The 17,042-nt window shown below is 50.8% G+C and overlaps 1 protein-coding gene across 1 annotated transcript; it reads left to right on the forward strand.

The window, feature by feature from the left end:
* The first annotated feature begins 6,579 nt into the window (after positions 1–6,579).
* Positions 6,580–14,160, forward strand: OTX2 (orthodenticle homeobox 2). The gene is made up of 4 exons (XM_030482771.1): positions 6,580–6,654; positions 10,108–10,318; positions 10,722–10,873; positions 12,239–14,160. Exons 2-4 carry the CDS (start codon positions 10,222–10,224, stop codon positions 12,857–12,859), a joined length of 870 nt encoding a protein of 289 aa, XP_030338631.1. The 5' UTR covers positions 6,580–6,654; positions 10,108–10,221; the 3' UTR covers positions 12,860–14,160.
* The last annotated feature ends 2,882 nt before the right edge of the window (positions 14,161–17,042 follow it).

Raw genomic sequence — 17,042 nt, forward strand, 5'->3', positions numbered from 1 at the left:
GGGGAGGGGGGTGGCGGAAAGGGGGACCTTTTCCCTTGGCTGTGGGGCCAAGGATTCGTTTGCAAACTGCAGTTTAACCGCTATCACCTCCCTGCATTGCCATGCTCTTAAATATCCTGAATTAGGCAGCTCTTAAAAAGTCCCTTTAAACCGGGCGGCGGGGACGAGCCTGACTGACACAACTTCTTGGGGTTGTGCTGCCATTAAGATATATATATAAAATAATAATAAAAATAGTGTGAAGGGAGTGGGGCAAAGCGGCAGGGACGATGCTGCTGGGGTTTATCGGTGGAGCGGGGGAGGCGGCGGCGGCGGCCGGTGCTGCCGATGCCTCAAGTGCTGCCGGGGCTGAGCTGTGGCCGGGCAGGGCGGAGGGGGACGCGGGGAGCATCCCCATCACCTCTCAGGTACGAGCGCTTCCACTGACATTGATGTAACTACATTAGAGTTAATGGCAGCAGCCTGGTCCTCATTATTAATTGTCTTTGTGTTTGGATAAAGTATGTAATCTTCTCCTCAACCACACCATTAAAATAGGTTGTCTTTTCAATTAAGAACTGTCTTGAGCACAGCAGTCAATTTTCCTAATGAAGATGCATTATATTTTCACTTTTTTTTTAATAATGGGAAAATCCCACGTTTTCATTAGGCATGATTAAGGAGAAAGTACAAGAGGGGGTTTGTCTAAACTAAATGTGGCCCGTGTAGTGTATTAAATACCAGGCTTTTAAATAAATTGAAATTTCGTATAGATAAGATGTGAGGTTGGGGTACAAATACGGCCAGATTCGCGTCCTTCAGATTAAAAAAATGCAGGGTCCATTCTTTAAAACCCACTTATCAGACAGAAAATAATGATTAAAACAACTACAGTCGACTCTTAGCTGCAATTACTCGGGTAAACTTTTCACTCAGCCTAGTTTGCTTACATTAAACCTGAGGATGATGCTTTAAAATAGACTTGCACTTTCTGCTAATGTGCAGCTTTGGGGAACAAATAGCACAGTTTAATCATGCAGAAACACACAGGAGCCAGAATAGTCTCACAATTAATTTACCAAATAAACCCGAAGCTGCCTGCATTGTTTAATATTTAGCTTCCACTCCCCTCCTTCCTCTGGAGAAAAACAGCCCTAGTTCTTTAGAAAGAAGAAAGCTTGGGGGGGAGCTTTGGGGGAGTTGGGATTTTTCTTCCTTTCTTTTTACATTGGAACAGAAGTATTCCGTCGCGTGAAAGCGAAGAGTTAAATTTTACATAATGTAAGACACTTCAGGAAAGAAGGAAAGAAAACTAAAAAAAAAAAAAAAATATATATATATATATAAAAAGGTGACAAACTATATTTAAAGAAAAAAAAAAAAAGGAAAAGGAAAGTGCCATATTTGGGAGCCTGGGAAACTGCAGGAGGACGGGGTCTGGGTTTCACCGCCGAGTTGGGCTGGTGGGATCTTTGTTACCGGTCACACAGACACTGGCACAAGCCAGACCCTTCCTGCAAGGCACGGAAAATACCAACACCCAGACACGATTTAGGAAAGGAAAAAATTAACTATAATCTTCGGAGTTAGTTTCAAGTTCCCAATATGAAAAATAACCCCTACAAGGGAGAATGAAGTTAAGCAATAAGAGTAATTCCTTATGCATATGGTAACAACAGTTGGTTTCTGATGTTTTGCGAGTTTTCTGCCTTGTGGCTTGGGATTTGGTTTTGGTTTGGTTTTTTTGGGGGGGCTCTTTGGGGAGTTCGGAGAGTATTTTTGTAATGAACATTTGTTTCTCCACCAGCCAGCGGCTAAAGAAGATCTGTAAAGAATGGCAAAGAAGATTTTCGATTAAAACCTTAGCCCATCTCCACGGATTACTTTATATCGATTCCTATATATATGGGCAATTGATGGGCTCTAATTAAAAATCTAAAGCGGGGGGAAATAAATAAAAGTTCTTTCTGGGTCTCAATAAAAGGAGCTTTTCATATACGGGAAATAAAGGTTGTAAAAGGTTACAAACGAAAGACTAGTTTAAAGCTTGTCTGCGGTTTTCTTTTCTTCTTTCTTACAAAACCCCTTTTCTGGCTCTTTCTGGGCCTTCCCCCCCACCCCCTCCTTCACCACCTCCTCCGACCCCTTCATTCCTCCCGAGTTTGCCAACACACGGGATCTGGGACTGTAACCGTTGTTTTAATATCTGGGTTGGGAGCTATAATCTGATTGCTGTAGAAAGCTGCTCATCAAGGTAACTTCATGGCCTGGAGAGAAAAATTATGTAAACTGGAGGTATTAGCGCCTTTCCATAGCACCCACGGACAAGCAGACTCACGGACACACGCAGCCCTTCCCCAGACTCCCCCACGCGTGCACCCCCCGCACAGCCTCCCCCAGAGACTTTTTGTTGTTATTATAGTTTAATGAGGTTGATTTGTTTCTCTATTTAAGGTGTTGTGGGGTTTTTCTTTTTTGGGATGGGAGGTTACCATTCCCCCCTCTCCAGTGCCCATAAGACCTTCCCTCAGATGTAACCACTGGGCTTACTTTCTCTGCTCTTGGGGAAGCATTTTTTAGCATTTGTCTGTCTCTGAGATGAGCTGAGAAAATCGCAGATGTCCCCTAAATACCTTCACCACCACCCGCCCCCCCAGCCCAATTATGAAACTTGGCTTTACTTAGGCAAAGACGCTGAATTTATATATATATGCAGCATACATATATATATAATTTTTTTTTTCCCCAAGGCGGGGAGGGCTCTACCATTCCCCTCCCAGACCCTTGAATAAGGAGGGGTATTTATTTTCTTTTTTTTGTTTGTTTTTTAGCATTCCGGTATTTTAAAACGAATCCGACTCTTTTATCGAAGTGACACAGTTTTGCCAGTGCCCCTGGCTTTGCACCCCCAAAACGGAGATTTTGGGGTGAGGGGAAGTGTCGAACTATATATATATAAAAAAAAAATAAAAAAAAAAAGGAGGGGAGAGAAAAAAATTAACAACCTTCAATTGAATTGCAGATAAACTTCAATGAAAGTCTGGAGTATTTTAACTAGACACAAATCCGATGAGGGAAAAGCTTAAATGTGCGGAGCATGCATCGCTTTCCGGAGCCGATCAGGGCTATAAACATGACAAATTATAAATCAGTTCATTTTGGGAGTTTTTTTGCTTCCTTCCGTAACTTTCACCCGACCTGAATAAATAATACTTTACTCCCTTCCCCCGCCTCCCCCTTGGTCATGATACACCGGGGCAGAGCTCAGCGCCAGCAGCCCGGTGAGAGACACATACGGAGACAAAACCACTCGCGAACCGGTCCCGTTAGTAAAGAGTCGGAAATTAAATCAGAGGAAGGAGAAGTAAAGAGGGAGAAAGAGAAGAGCAGAAACACAGCTATGCAAAGAGAGAAAATGGCTCTGTAACCCGATTGGCATCGGAAACTTGGAGAACTTACTGAGAAGCAGAAGTTACAGTTTCTTTTCATCCCAGAAGCAGATTTTGGTTTTCTGAGCACAAAGTTCTTAGAGGGCAGAAAATCCCACATCTCCACTCACTCCCCGTGCTAGGCTGGCTCTCTGGGACTATTGTACCTGCTCTGAAACGCTTTCCAGATGGACCAGAAGAGATTGGAAAGTTAAAAAAAAAAAAAAAAAATCATTAAAAGAAAAAATAATAAACCCCAAGTTCTTACAGCTGAAACAATTTTTTTTTTTTTTTTTTTGCAACTTTTCCCCGAGCTGCAGGAGGCTGAAGGCAGAGGCAGCTGCAAAGTGTGCGCAGAATTGCTCCAAGAGAGAAGGTTCTCCCTTTTTCCCCCTCTCAGATCCAATCTTTGCAAGAGCCATTCCGACACATTGCTAAACTAAAGGGAAATTCTCTTTGATAAAGCGGTGTTCCCAGCTTCTGGGTCTTAAAACCTAAATCTATATTCAAATCTGGCTGAAGGTGTGTTCTGGGATTTATGAAAGCCTCTTAAAGGGGTAAATTTACCAAACCGTGACAAAATCATCACAATCTTACTTTAGACATCTGAAGTGGATGGGAATTTTAAAGAGACCCTTGTTTATTTAAGGAACACTATCCACCTCTGCCACTTGTTTTATTGGCTGGGCGAATTATTCCCAACTCCTCAGGCCGGGGGGGCAAAGGCTGGGCTGGCCCCGCTGCCCCTGGCAGGCTGCAGGCAAGGCAGGCAGCACGGGCAGCTGCAGGCAGGGCTGCCAGCCCGGCGGGGCGGCAAGAACTGCGCTTCCAAACCCGCTCTCCCAGCTACTTTCTTCAGGCACTGATTTTTATTTCTCTGCCACAGCTTCCTCCAGCCCCCAAACACCCCTTTCTTCCTTCCTTTCATTTGTTTTTTGTCGTTCCTTTTATTTTTAATCGATTTCGAAAATACCCTCCTGGTCAGCATACACGGGAACGAATTATCTCTCTCATTCTTCCAAGGTGGATTAAGGTTATTAAATAATATGTGGGGGCGGGAGACGATGGCAAAGACGGGGAGGGGGGGAAGGATTCAATCGGGATATTTATTACTGGTGCTCTGCGAAATGGAAGGCTGAGGGGTGGCGTGGCCGGGCGACATGCAGGGAGGTGAGAGGGAAGGATTTGCCCGGCTCGGATATCTGTGCAAGGGTTGAGGGAGGGTGGGGGATGCTGCAAAAGATTGGGGGGGTTGCAGCTGCCCCTCGCTAATCCCTCCTCCCCCAAAACCTAACCAAACCAAAACAAAACCCTCTCAACTAAACAAACAAAATCACAAAAAGCCACCCCAAAGAGGGTCACGGCTTTGGGGGGGGGGGGGGAAGAATTACATATATATGCACATATATATATAAGAACCGAAAACAGAACTCCAAGGAGCAGAGGGCCCGGGAGGCCCCAGGGGTCGGGGGATACCCGGGTACCAACTTTCCGCGAAGCCACCTCGCCAAAAAAAGAAAACCAAAAGCGGCCAAAGTGGGAGCGGCTCCGGCGGGCAGGGCTGCGCTGCTTCTGTGCGAGGAGTTAGGTAGTTTGTTTGTTTGTTTATTGGTTTAATTTCCCCTCCTCTCCTTCCCTCCCTTCTGCACCCTCCTTCCTCCTCCTCTCCAGGAGGAAAGAAAAACCCTCATCCCAACGCCGACACCCCAACACCCACCCAGCCGAGCACCCCAAACCTGCTCCTGCCAGCCGCCAGCCCGGGCTGCACCCACAGCGCTGGGATCGCCCCAAAGCCCAAGGACAAGCTCATCGGACTGCACCAGCCCGGCTCAGGGAGAGCCACAAAGAGGCGAATTAATTGCTATAACTTCATTAACATAGGTCACCCCTTTAAAATGATCGAGCCGCCGCGGATTTTCCCCCATTGTCAGAAGTGAGGAAAGTGTGTGAGCGCTCCCTCTCTTCGACCTCAGCCGCCTCCGTCCTCCTGCCTTTTGCCAGAGCTTCATTTTCGGGTTTCTTTGGCCCGGGAGAAGTCGAGCGGGGACGGGAGACGCTGTCGGCTCGTGCCGGTGCCCATCCCCGGTGCGCCCGGCCGGGATCTGCTCGGCGGCGGGAACACACACACACCACCCCCCTCTTTGCTTCACTGAATTTATTTCCATTAAAATATCTGCACGCCCCTATTTGAAAATGCAAGGCAGCGCCGCTGCTTAGGTCCCATTTTGCACCATCATCCCTATATATCATTAAAAATAATTTAAAATACATTGATACCCGCCCGGTGACCCCATTCCCCTCACTCCGGGGACCGTCGGCCTCTGGGAGACGGAACGGCGGGCTCGGACCCCTCACGGGTGCGGTAGCGGGTCCCGGGGCTGGGGGGACCCTGCCACCCCGTTCCCCTCTGTCCTAGGGGGTGGCACCCCTTTGGTCCCGCGGGTTTCCTCTCGCCTAGCTTCGCGCTGCTCCGCCAGGGCTCCTGGCCGGCCCCGCACCCTCCCCTTCCCAAATGTTTACTTATATATTTTAATATCTTCTGGTAGTGTTTTTATGCTTTTTTGCTGAGCCCCCCTTCACCGGGCAATCCGCTAACGCCCTCGCTGCTGCCCATCACATTAATTTCTACAATGACTTCATCCTCTCTGCTCCATAATGTATATTTTTAAACCGAGCAGGTTCTTTTAATGTATATTCTCGTGTCATTTCGGTGGCTGTTATTTCTCGCTTGATTGTCCCCCCGGTACAGCAGCGGCCTGTTTTTTCCTCCCCCTGTTGTGTGTTTTTATTATTTCCCCCCTGGCTTAGATGTGTCAATCACTCTCTCCCTGCCATTGGTTGGAGAGTTTGCGTCAAAAAGTTGCCAGAGAGGCTCTTTCTCAGCAAAGCTTCCTGAGAGAGGTAGAGACCTCAGCTCCAACGCACCCTGCCACTATTATTAAAAATAAAATCACTCGACCAGCTCCGGCACCAGCCAGCTCTGTATGTACCTAGCCCGAGCATCCCTGTATCCCTCTCCTGCACCGTCTCCTCCCCTTTCTCCCTATTTATTCTTCTTTTTCAAACATTTTTTCTTCCCCCCCCCCCCACTCCCCCCCGAAGTCGTGGGCTTGTGCATGCGGCAGCTCTCTAACCTCCCGCTTTGTGCTTTCTCTCCCAGCTCGGCCCGCGCCCTGATTTTGGCGAGGAGCCGGGGCTTTCCCACCCCTCGCCCCAACCCTGCCCGCGGCTCCGGCGAGGCTCGCAGGTAAGTCCGACCCGCTCGCTCCATCTTTCCCGGAGGCGCTGGGCAGGCGGAAGCACGGGGAAAGGGGAATTCAAATTAATATTATTATTAATAGTAGTATTATTTTATTATTCTTTAAAGGAGGCTGTGTGGGGGGTCACTGTGTCGGTAGCGGTGAGCCTGAGGGGAGCGGGCGGCTGCCCGGGGGAGGCCGGGCCGGGCGGAGCGGAGACAGGAGGCGGCCCCGCTCAGGGGGCAGCCGGGGCCGGCGGGACCGCTCGGGCCTCGGCGGCGACCGGGAGCTGCTCGGTGAAGGGCGAACAGCCAAAGCTGAGGAGCGGGACGCGCGTTCCCCGTCTCCCGGGCTATCCCGGGGCGGTTCTGCACCGCGATTTCGTTTAGTACATGATTTATTTTTATTTTTCCTCGGCCTGATCCTTTGGCCTTTAGTTATTCCCTGGCGCCAAGGCGGACTTTTAAGATTAGCTATAACCGGGAATAAATTTCCCCTTTCTCTCGGCTCCTGCCTGAGACCCCCCTTCCTCTTTCTCACGATGCGGAGACTCAGCAAAGTAATTTTGCGAAGGTGTCTTTGAGCACCCGCGGGCGGCGGGAGAACCGGGCTGGAAATAGCAGGGAGAGAAACCCCCGAGGCGTTTGGGATCGGAGCTTCAAGCTCGGTGTGGGTGAAATGGATGGCAAGAATGGCATCCAGGTCGGCGCTGGATGCTGATTTCCACCTCCTTTACCTTTTTTTTTTTTTTTTTTTTTTTTAAGCCGTGGGAATGCGCTTCCCAAAGACACCGACCGTGCACAACGCGCACTGCTCCGCGCCCCGGCCTCCCTTCTCTAAATTGCACAAAGAGAAAGTCGGGAAAGTCTCACGCACCGGCACAAGTTTCTTGTGAACTAAAACCCTCCCTCGCTGTAGAGTTTTATTTAGATTTTGGCTCCCCTGAGAAGTTGAGCTTTATTATTTATTTGTTTTGAAAAAGTGTAACTGCAGTTAAAAAAAAAAAAAGGGCAAAAAAATTAAAGAGCCGTTAAATCCGCGACTGGGTGGCTGGGAGGAGGCCGAGGCGGGTCAGGCGGCTCAGCGGCCGAGGTCGACCCCGCTCCGCCGCTCCCGGCCGGCCCCTTCGTTTGCCCGCAGCGGAGCGGGGCCGGCGGCCGCGGAGCTGCGTGCAGGTTCGGAGGGAGAAGGGCAGGGGACTGCACTTCAGAGTCAGTGGCGGGTCTAGCCCCACTTCTTTCGCACCGGAGGCGAAATTCCGTGTTGGGAAATATCAACCCAAACCCTCCCTCTACGAGGGGAAAAAAAAAAAATTGAATTAAAAAGATGTAATAATTGCGGCAGAGGCCGGAATCGGCAGGAAACTGAGCTCTCGCTTGCAAAACAAAGCAAACCAAATTGCCTTTTCTTTCTCGGCACATTCCCTCCTCCGCGGAGCCTCTCCGCGCTGCTCCGCTGCTCGGCGTAGCCCCCCCAGGCCGCCCTCGGCCAAGGGCAGAGGCGCAGCCTGCGCGCTCGGCCGCGGATCGCCGCCTTGCATCAATCAGTCCCGGCGATCAGCGGAGCCCGGGACGGTGGCCCGTAATTAGGGAGCGTGTGCCACCCGGATTATCTCGTTAGTTTATCAAGAAAACATTTATTATAATTAATTCTCGGACGAGGTAATTATTATTGAGCGAGGGCAGAGCAACTGGTAGCCGGGATCTTTGCGGAGCGGGGCGGGGGGGAGGAGGAGGAGGGGGAAAGGTGACAGATTGCGGAGCGGAGCCGTTGCTCCGCGTGCTGCGGGGCGGCCACGGGATGCGCGGCCGCGGGCAAGCGGCTCCGCGGGCGGCCGCGCCGGGCTGGCGCCTCGGCTTGATGCCGCCGGGTTTAACGGAGTGGAGGTTTAGGGTTGGGGGGTTTTGTTACTGCTGTTTTGGGTTTTTCGTTTGTTTGTGGGTTTGGGGGTTTTTTTGTTTGTTTTGGTTTTGGGTTTGGGTTTTTGTTTTGTTTTATTTTGTTTTTTAGGGGCTGTTAGGGGTCATTTTTTGTTTGTTTGCTCGTTTTTAAGGGGGCAGAAACAGAGCTTTCCTCTTCTGCGCATCTTGCGCTAGTAAAAAAAATTGGATGTCGAAACCGCCTCGACGCCGGTGCGGAGGGGGGCTCGCCCCCCGGCAAAGCCGTCCCTCTTCAACTTCCCCCGGGGAGCGATGTTAAAAGCGGGGCCCTACCCTGCGGTCCCCATGGTCGATGCGCACCCGCTCCGCCGCTCAGCGCATTTGAAGGCGGCAAAGCGTTTCCCCGAGGGCAAAAGGAGAAAATCCGCGCTGCGGATACCCAGCACCGCCGGGGCCAGGAGGGCACCGGGGGTCCCGCAGGAGCCCCTCAGCAGCGCGCAGCCCTCCCGGGGAGGAGGCTCCTCTCCCGTGTGCACTTGTTAACTGAAACACGGAATTTTGGGATTGTCTGGGGAGAAAGTTGTGCTGGAGTTCGTTTTTCCGACGGCTGCCGGAATGGAGGAAAGCGCGAGATTTTGCCCCAAAAGAAAAAAAAACCCCTCACATATATATTTTCTATGGGAGAACAGTTTTAGCCCTTTCACGAACCCCGGGTTGTCCCCTTGGCGGCCGGTTTTGGGGGGAGTGGTTGTTTGGGTGCCCCTCGCTGCAGGGAGCCCGAGGCAGCAAGTGGGGACCGGGGGAGCCGGGCCCGGGAAGCCGCCCGCCCTGGGGCCGTTCCCCACCACCGAGGTGTTTGTTTAGCTTCAGCTCAGTCATCAAGAGTTTCTTAAAAGCCTAATAAATCTGTTACTTGCCTTCAAATCTAATTACCCGGAGTACTAATTAGGTGCAAATGGCCGGTGGAAATTACTGCAGACGTGGTCTGATGGCGGTAGAGCAGAAAAGTTTGTCTCTTCCCGGGCGGGCATTTGAGCTCTGAAATGCAGCAACGTCGGGGGGAAGGGGAAAAGGGGGGCTGTTTAAATGTTGCCCAAACCTGGGATAATTAAAGTCCTTGCAAGAGACTAGGGGAGAGATAGGTTTCTTGAATTGTTTCTTTGTTTCTCACCCTTGGGCTTTGTTATCTGCATTATTTATTTAGCCGAGGGGTTCTTTGTGTCTGCCAATGGCCCCAATCAAGTTTTGCTTGAGACAATTAGCCAGTGCCCGGCCGGGAATCCTATGCAAATGCCCCGGGCTGCCGTACAATGCGGGCAGTTGAAGGCATAGGGGGTTTTGTTCGGGTAATAATTACTGGCTGGGATGTGCCCCCCTCCCTCCTCTCCTCACCCTTTTTTGGGGGGGAGAGATGCATTTATCTAGTCAGTCTCTTCCAGCTCCCAAATTCGGTTGGGGTCCGGCTTGACGAGCTGGAGGATTGTCGGGAGAAGGCAGCGGGGATAACAGCTGGGGGGCAGCGAGCTGGCCTGACACACCCCCCCCGCCCTTTCCCTTCCTCCCCCTCTCTCGTCTCCGCAGGACCCGGCGGCCCCCCCGGTTCCCCAGCACCGCCCGGGGCAGGCAGGGCTCTCGCTCGGGCGGTTCCCCCTCGCCCGGATTTCGGCCAACTCTCCTCCCCGCCACAACTTTAGCATGATGTCTTATCTTAAGCAACCACCTTATGCAGTCAATGGCCTGAGTCTCACAACCTCGGGCATGGATTTGTTGCATCCGTCCGTCGGTTATCCTGGTAAGCCACGTTTTTCTTCCCCCTCACCCCACTTTTTTTTTTTTTTGCCCCACGGAGGAGGCATGACATGCCCAAGGATCGTGATTGCTGGGGTGGGTGGGTAGCGTGGGATTCCCCTTTCTCCCTTCTAACTCACCGCCAACTTCTTATCTGGAGAAGGGTCAGCAAAGAGGGAACACTGTTCTGCTGGAGGTGGGGGGCAGATGCTTCAGGCCCATCCCGGGGAGATGGGGAAGAGGCATCGGAGGTGGGGCTGCTGCACAGTGGCGGCTGAGGGCTGGGTTGGATCGCCCCGGGGCGGGAGCGGAGGAATTGGGGTGCCCCCGGGAGGGGGGAGCTGGAGGGACCACACAGGGCTGAGGGGCTGCTGAGTGACAGCCAGGGCCTCTGGCTTTTTTCACAGCCACCCCCCGAAAGCAGCGTCGGGAGCGCACGACCTTCACCCGGGCACAGCTGGACGTGCTGGAGGCACTTTTCGCCAAGACCCGCTACCCCGACATCTTCATGCGGGAGGAGGTGGCCCTGAAAATCAACCTGCCCGAGTCCAGAGTGCAGGTAGGAAACCGGGTGGCACCGGACCGGACCTGTCCCCACTTCCATCCCGGTGGGGAGGGTTTCGGCTGTCCTGTGCCTGGCAGGGACGTAGGCAGTAGGGGATAGGGCCAGCCCTGGAGCAAAATCAAGCCCCTGTGGAGTGAAGGAGGCTCATAGATGAGGATGCTGGGGGGGGAGGGGGTAGAATGGCAGTTTGCCTCTCCAGGGCTGGAGTGTGACCCCCCTTCCTTCCTGTGCGTTGAGGGGGAAGTCATGCAGCTCCCAGATCCTGAGGCATCCCTCCACACCCCTCCCCAACCCCTTGGCCTCTCTGAGCTGCAGAGGACTCCCCAGCATCTCCAGCCCCCCACACCGTGCCTTGACCCGGGTGCCAAATCCCAGCCTGCCCTGCAGGAGCCTGGGGCCCCTGCAGAAACCGTAAAGGATCCCTTCCTTCTCCAGGGATCTCCACATCCCTGGAGCAGGGCCAGACTGTGATCCCCTTTCACACCAGCACAGACTGGGGGCTTCCTCTGCCTTTGAAAGGACTTTGATAGGAAGCCTTGGTGGAGGGGGCCCTTCTCCTGGGGCTGGGCTGTGTCTCCTCTGCAAGCAGCCTGCAGGGGCCCAATCCACATAGCATTTTGGAGATGCTGCCAGGGCAGGAGGGTCCTGCCGCCAGCACAGATCCAGGACACTCCTGCAGCTGGGGCAAGGCAGCTCCAAAGCCATTCCTCCTGCTTGTTTCCCTGTGAGGCTTCCCGAGGCTGCACTGTGCTGTGCCCCAGCATGGCCGCCCAGGACCAGGATCTCTCCACACCAAGTCCCATCCTTCTCCCCACAAAACCTCCCCAGCACCTCTCCTCCACAGGTCCAGCTCCCTTGCTTCCTGCTAAGAGAGGGTGAGCTGGGCTGGGGGGACAACTCTGGCTGGGGGGGTGAGAGCAGAAAGCCTATTTAGAGGGTCAATGAGACAACCCCCACCAACCCCGCCTCTGTTTCCCTAATTGTTCCCTCCTTTTCTGATGCTCTATTGTTTCTAATTAAGGGGCTGACTTCAATAGGCCCTAAATTGTGATTCCTGGGGGTCCCCGGCTGGCAAACAGCAAATAGGGAGCTCTTCCCCCCCTTTCCCCTAAAAGTGACCTTATTAAGCATTTTGATTTGCCCATTTCCACTTGTTATTACTGCTAATGATCTCAGGGAGGGGGAGCCCAGGAGCTTTTCTTTGCAGCAGCCTGCAGCCTTCTGCTTGATGGGGGAGCACTTTTAGTTCCCCCTCCCTGGAGAGGTCTCCCTGCTGTCATCTCTTTCCTCCCTTGGCTTTGCCTGCACATTCCTAACATGAGTTTTTTTCTCTCTCCCTCCCCGTCTCTCGGTTGCAAGGTATGGTTTAAAAACCGCCGAGCCAAGTGCCGGCAGCAGCAGCAGCAGCAGCAGAACGGGGGCCAGAACAAGGTACGGCCAGCTAAAAAGAAAAATTCGCCAGCCCGGGAAGTGAGTTCGGAAAGCGGGACCAGTGGGCAGTTCACTCCCCCCTCCAGCACCTCGGTCCCCACCATTTCCAGCAGCAGTGCTCCCGTCTCCATCTGGAGCCCAGCGTCCATCTCCCCACTCTCAGACCCCCTGTCCACCTCTTCCTCCTGCATGCAGAGGTCTTATCCTATGACCTACACCCAGGCATCAGGCTACAGTCAAGGATACGCTGGCTCGACATCCTATTTTGGAGGGATGGACTGTGGATCTTACTTGACCCCTATGCACCACCAGCTTCCTGGACCAGGAGCCACCCTGAGTCCCATGGGTGCCAATGCGGTCACCAGCCACCTCAACCAGTCTCCAGCCTCCCTCTCCACCCAGGGCTACGGAGCCTCCAGTTTGGGCTTTAACTCCACCACCGATTGCTTGGATTATAAAGACCAAACCGCCTCCTGGAAGTTAAACTTCAATGCTGACTGCTTGGATTATAAGGACCAGACATCGTCATGGAAGTTCCAGGTTTTGTGAAGATCCTTTGTGATAACAAGAGAAATCACGATGAGAACGAACAGGCTGGGCTGAACGTTCCAGTTTTAGTCAGGTTTTGGTTAAATTAAAGAGAAAAATAACTCCACAGACAAACAAATGAACAAATAAACCGACAGCAACAAGAGGGGGACAGTGTTGGTGTTATCCTGTTCAGACTTATCTCCTGCTCATACGCTCTGGAAAAGGAATAATAAAGAGGAAAAACAGAGGAAGAAGGCCTTAAATGGACAGATCATCTAGTGAGCAGAAAACAGACAGACCCATCTGTGTTCTTTCTAGTTTTAGGCAATTTTTGGGTTTCTTTGTTTGGAAGAGGTGGAAGACCATCTCACCCACAGGCCAGTTTAAAAAAAAAAAAAAAAAAAGGAAAAAAAAAGTCTAGGTTTTTATTTCTTTTTTTTTTTTTTGTGTGTGTGTGGAAAGATCCTTCACCCAGAGGTTTCTAGTGTGTTAGCCAACCCTTGGTTAAAGTATTCTCAATGGACAACATCTCTCTTTTTCTCCCTCTTTTTCTCCCTCCCTCTTTCTTTCGCTCTCAAGCTCATCCAACCGTTTCACACCCAACTTGCTCAAGTTGGCACCCGGAGAACTTGGTTCAGGGCTGTGTGGGTTGTGTGACTGATTGTCCTAGCTGCACTACTTTATTTAAAGATTAAAAAAAAGAAGATAATGTTCATAAGGAGTCAATATGTAGTTTTTAAGAGACAATCAGTGTGTGTCTTATATAAATGGTACATCTGTGGTTTTTAATCTGTGCTAGACTTCAAAACTGTGATCTCCTGTATTGTATGCAACTATGAACTCTGCACCAGCAGGAGTTCTGCTGTGATTTAAATAGGTTATAATTATAAGTGAAATTCAGAGCAACTGAATTACCTATTATCATCTTTTAAAAAATAATTGAAAAATATATATTAAAAAAAAAAAAAAAAGAAAAAAACCCCGCAAAAACATGATCGCCTTTCACCCGAGGTGAACTGCACTGAAACTTTTTACAACAAACTGTCTCTGAATGAAAGAGGAAAGACCGAAAAACCCGACCCGAGGACATTAAACTCCTCTGGAGCTCACTTACTGCTGGCCATGCTGGTAGTAACCATCAAATCCAACAGGACTTTGGGCAGTTGCTCTGACCTGGATGAATTTAAACCAAGAAATTAATTGTCGTTTATGCTTGCAGATGTTGACTGGGAAAAAAAAGATATATATGCATAAACCTTTTTTTTTTTTTTCCTGGATTTGGCAGATATGTATAATTATATTAAAATGGTTCTAGCACACTTGATGGTTGTCTTCCATTTTAATCGCATCCGGCGAGTGACGGAGAGAGGCGATGCCGTCTGCCATGGGGATTTCTCAGCTGCAGCCGGGTGCAGGGACCAGGAGGGTCCAGCTGCTTCTGCAGGGCTGAGACAAAGGGGGTTTGGCCAGCAGCTCCGCAAGGTGAAGGAAGCAAAACTAAGGGGAGGATTATTTTATTTTTATTATTTTTCTAAGGAAAAAAATATTCATTATAAACAGACCCTGGGTAACGTGACATTCCCTCCCAGCTTTCCCAAATCTCTTTCTGGGGAGCAAAGCATTTGCACTGCGGTCTCCCAGGAAGTGTGTGTCCCTGGCTGTGTTTGGGAGAGCCCTAAATTTCACAGGCTGACCAAAGGAGGAGAAGGGGGGGGCCTGGGAATGATCAGGCATGATCATCCGAGCAGAAGTGCTGGGGAAGGAGGGGTGGACAAGTGTTTAAACTACAATTTCACAAGTTGAAGACACAGTGCCCTGTGATGCAGGATCAGGCCCTTCCCAAGCATCTCTGCTCTTGGTGGCTCTTTCTCTGTCCTTCTCCCTCTTTTTCCCTCTCTCCTTCTCACTTATGTTGCTGGGGTCGCTTGAGCCCTGAACTCAGTTTGGATTTAGCACAGCAAATAAATGGACCTCTGGAAAGAAAGACACAGAAAAAGGCATCCAGCACCATCCTGCTCTCTGTCACCCACCATCCCCATGGATTGTCACCAGCGCCCTCCTGCCTGTCAGTCACGTGGGGCCACCGTCGTGTGGCCACCATTACCCCACTGAGGTCCCCAGGACCAGGGAGCACAAACACCATTATGGTGCCTCTCCAGCCATACCTTGGCTTTGTATCTCTGCATCCCAAATGGGCTGTCCTCCTCTGCGGGCACCACAGACCCTCTGCTTCCTACAGCAGCATTTATGTTCCCAGCCACTGAGAGCAAAGATCAGCCTTTAAAATAAACATATTGGCTGGCTCTGACTGAAGGCAAGTTTTCACATTGCTTTGCGTTGGTGTTTGTCGGTTGGTGATTTTCTCATTTATGTTTTTTTTAATGGGAGGATATGTGCAGGGGAGGTTTGGGAAGCACAAGGCAAAGCGGAGGCTGGGGCTGCGGGGGATGGCTTGGCTGGGTCCCCACCACCAGCCGCTCCCAGGCAACAGCATGGAAAGTTTAATTTCTCCGCTGATATGATTCAAACCAACAAAGTTTACCCTCCAAAAAAACCTATTCAAACAAAATATGCTAAGAAAAAGAAAGTCCTTGTTGAACGGGGGCACAGCATCCCACCTGCCTGAAAAGCACTTTGTTTCGTGGGCTTTTGATTTTTTTTTTTTTAAGCCTCTTTAAAACCTCTTTTCCCATTTTGCTTTTCTCCTCTTATCTTTTACTTTTCTTCCCTGAGCATTTCTCTGTCTGTTAGGGATGAGCTCCTCCAGCTAGTGCTCGGTTTTATCAGAAAAGCCAATTCATGGCAGGAATTTCTCTGAATTTCCCCGGCTTTTTGCACTTTCCACATTTTCTCTACCTGTTTGTTTCTGATTTTGATTTAAATGGGCACTCGCATGGGCAAAGGGCAAAATCCCAAGGTAAGCTGGCAAACACAAAATATTATATAAAGAGGGTTTTAACTTCATTTTAATTTTTAATGTTTTAGATCTCCCTTCCAGCTGAATTTGTTTCCTCTGAACTCAGGCTGTGGGATGCAATTATGGATACAATAAAATCAGGGAAAAAGCTGAGGGAACCACATCAATTTAGTGTTGGGAAGCCAGATTTAGGAGCAAAGAGCTCATTAGGAGGGTGTTGGATTTGAGGTGTCTCACCAGCCCCACAAAATATAAGTATGTGAATCCTCTTCCTGTTCTGCAGGGTGACATTTCCCACCAGAGGAAACAAACAAACAAACAAACAACAAACCAAATAAAACCCAAAAAAAGTGAAAAATCAGAAAACCAGAAGGGAATTCTTGAACCAACCACAGCCAAGTTGCCTCAAGTACCAGCTCTGGCTATTCTACCTGCTTCCTGCCTGGTCCCTGCCCAATGCCCTGTCTGCACCCTGCCTACTTCTTGTCTGATCCCCTCTTGCTCCTGGTCTGCTTCCTTGTCTATTCCCTGTCTGCTGGCCTGCCTGCACCCTGCCTGCAGGCTGCCTGCTCCTCTGCCTGCACCTTGCCCAATATACCTTCCCACTCCCTGCCTGACGCCGGCCTGCTCCTTGCCCCATCCTACATGCTGTCGTCTTCCCACACCCTACCCACTCCCTGCCTGCTCCTTGCCAGCACCAGCCCACACTGCTCTGTCTCTCCCCAGTAACAAGGTCTTACCCAGGACGGTTCTGATCCCATCCAAGGATGAGCCAGCCCAAGGACCCCCAAAATAGGGACAAGTTTTGGGGTGATTGTGTTTCCATAGGAGCCCGGGGCTTGGGAGTACTGCCAGTTTCTAAGGATATGGGAGAGAGTTACTAAAAAAAGATGGATTTAGGGACTCACAGCAGAGATTCACCACCTGGTGGTAGGGGGGCACAGGGACTCCTCGAACTTCCACTCACACCCATGGCACTGCCCTTACCTGGAGTTTGGGTGGTGGCGGGAATAGGGCTGGAGGGCTGGGTATCTGTTTGGATTTGATAGGGCTGAGTTTATGTCTGTGAAGGTTAGAAAGAGCATTGGGAAGGCTGGGTATGGGTATGGTTTGGGGGTTGGGATGGCTTGAGTTTGGGCTTGAATTTGGGCTTGGTTTGGGTCCTGGACCCCATCCAGTTTTAGGGACTAAAAAGGCTCCCAACCTCTGTCCACCATTTCCCAAAGAGCAGAGGAGGACAAATCCCCCCTGCACCTGAGACCATGCAGTGCCAGGGGTGCTAGA

This window comes from Strigops habroptila, chromosome 4 (genome assembly GCF_004027225.2).
Source record: "Strigops habroptila isolate Jane chromosome 4, bStrHab1.2.pri, whole genome shotgun sequence".
Lineage (NCBI taxonomy): Eukaryota > Metazoa > Chordata > Aves > Psittaciformes > Psittacidae > Strigops > Strigops habroptila.

Bases quoted from the DNA above. Each gene is read 5' to 3' on its own strand.
- OTX2 (XM_030482771.1), top strand. From the start codon at position 10,222: ATGATGTCTTATCTTAAGCAACCACCTTATGCAGTCAATGGCCTGAGT. The intron at 10,319-10,721 runs GTAAGCCACGTT...CTTTTTTCACAG, and splicing joins TCCGTCCGTCGGTTATCCTG to CCACCCCCCGAAAGCAGCGT. The intron at 10,874-12,238 runs GTAGGAAACCGG...CTCGGTTGCAAG, and splicing joins TGCCCGAGTCCAGAGTGCAG to GTATGGTTTAAAAACCGCCG.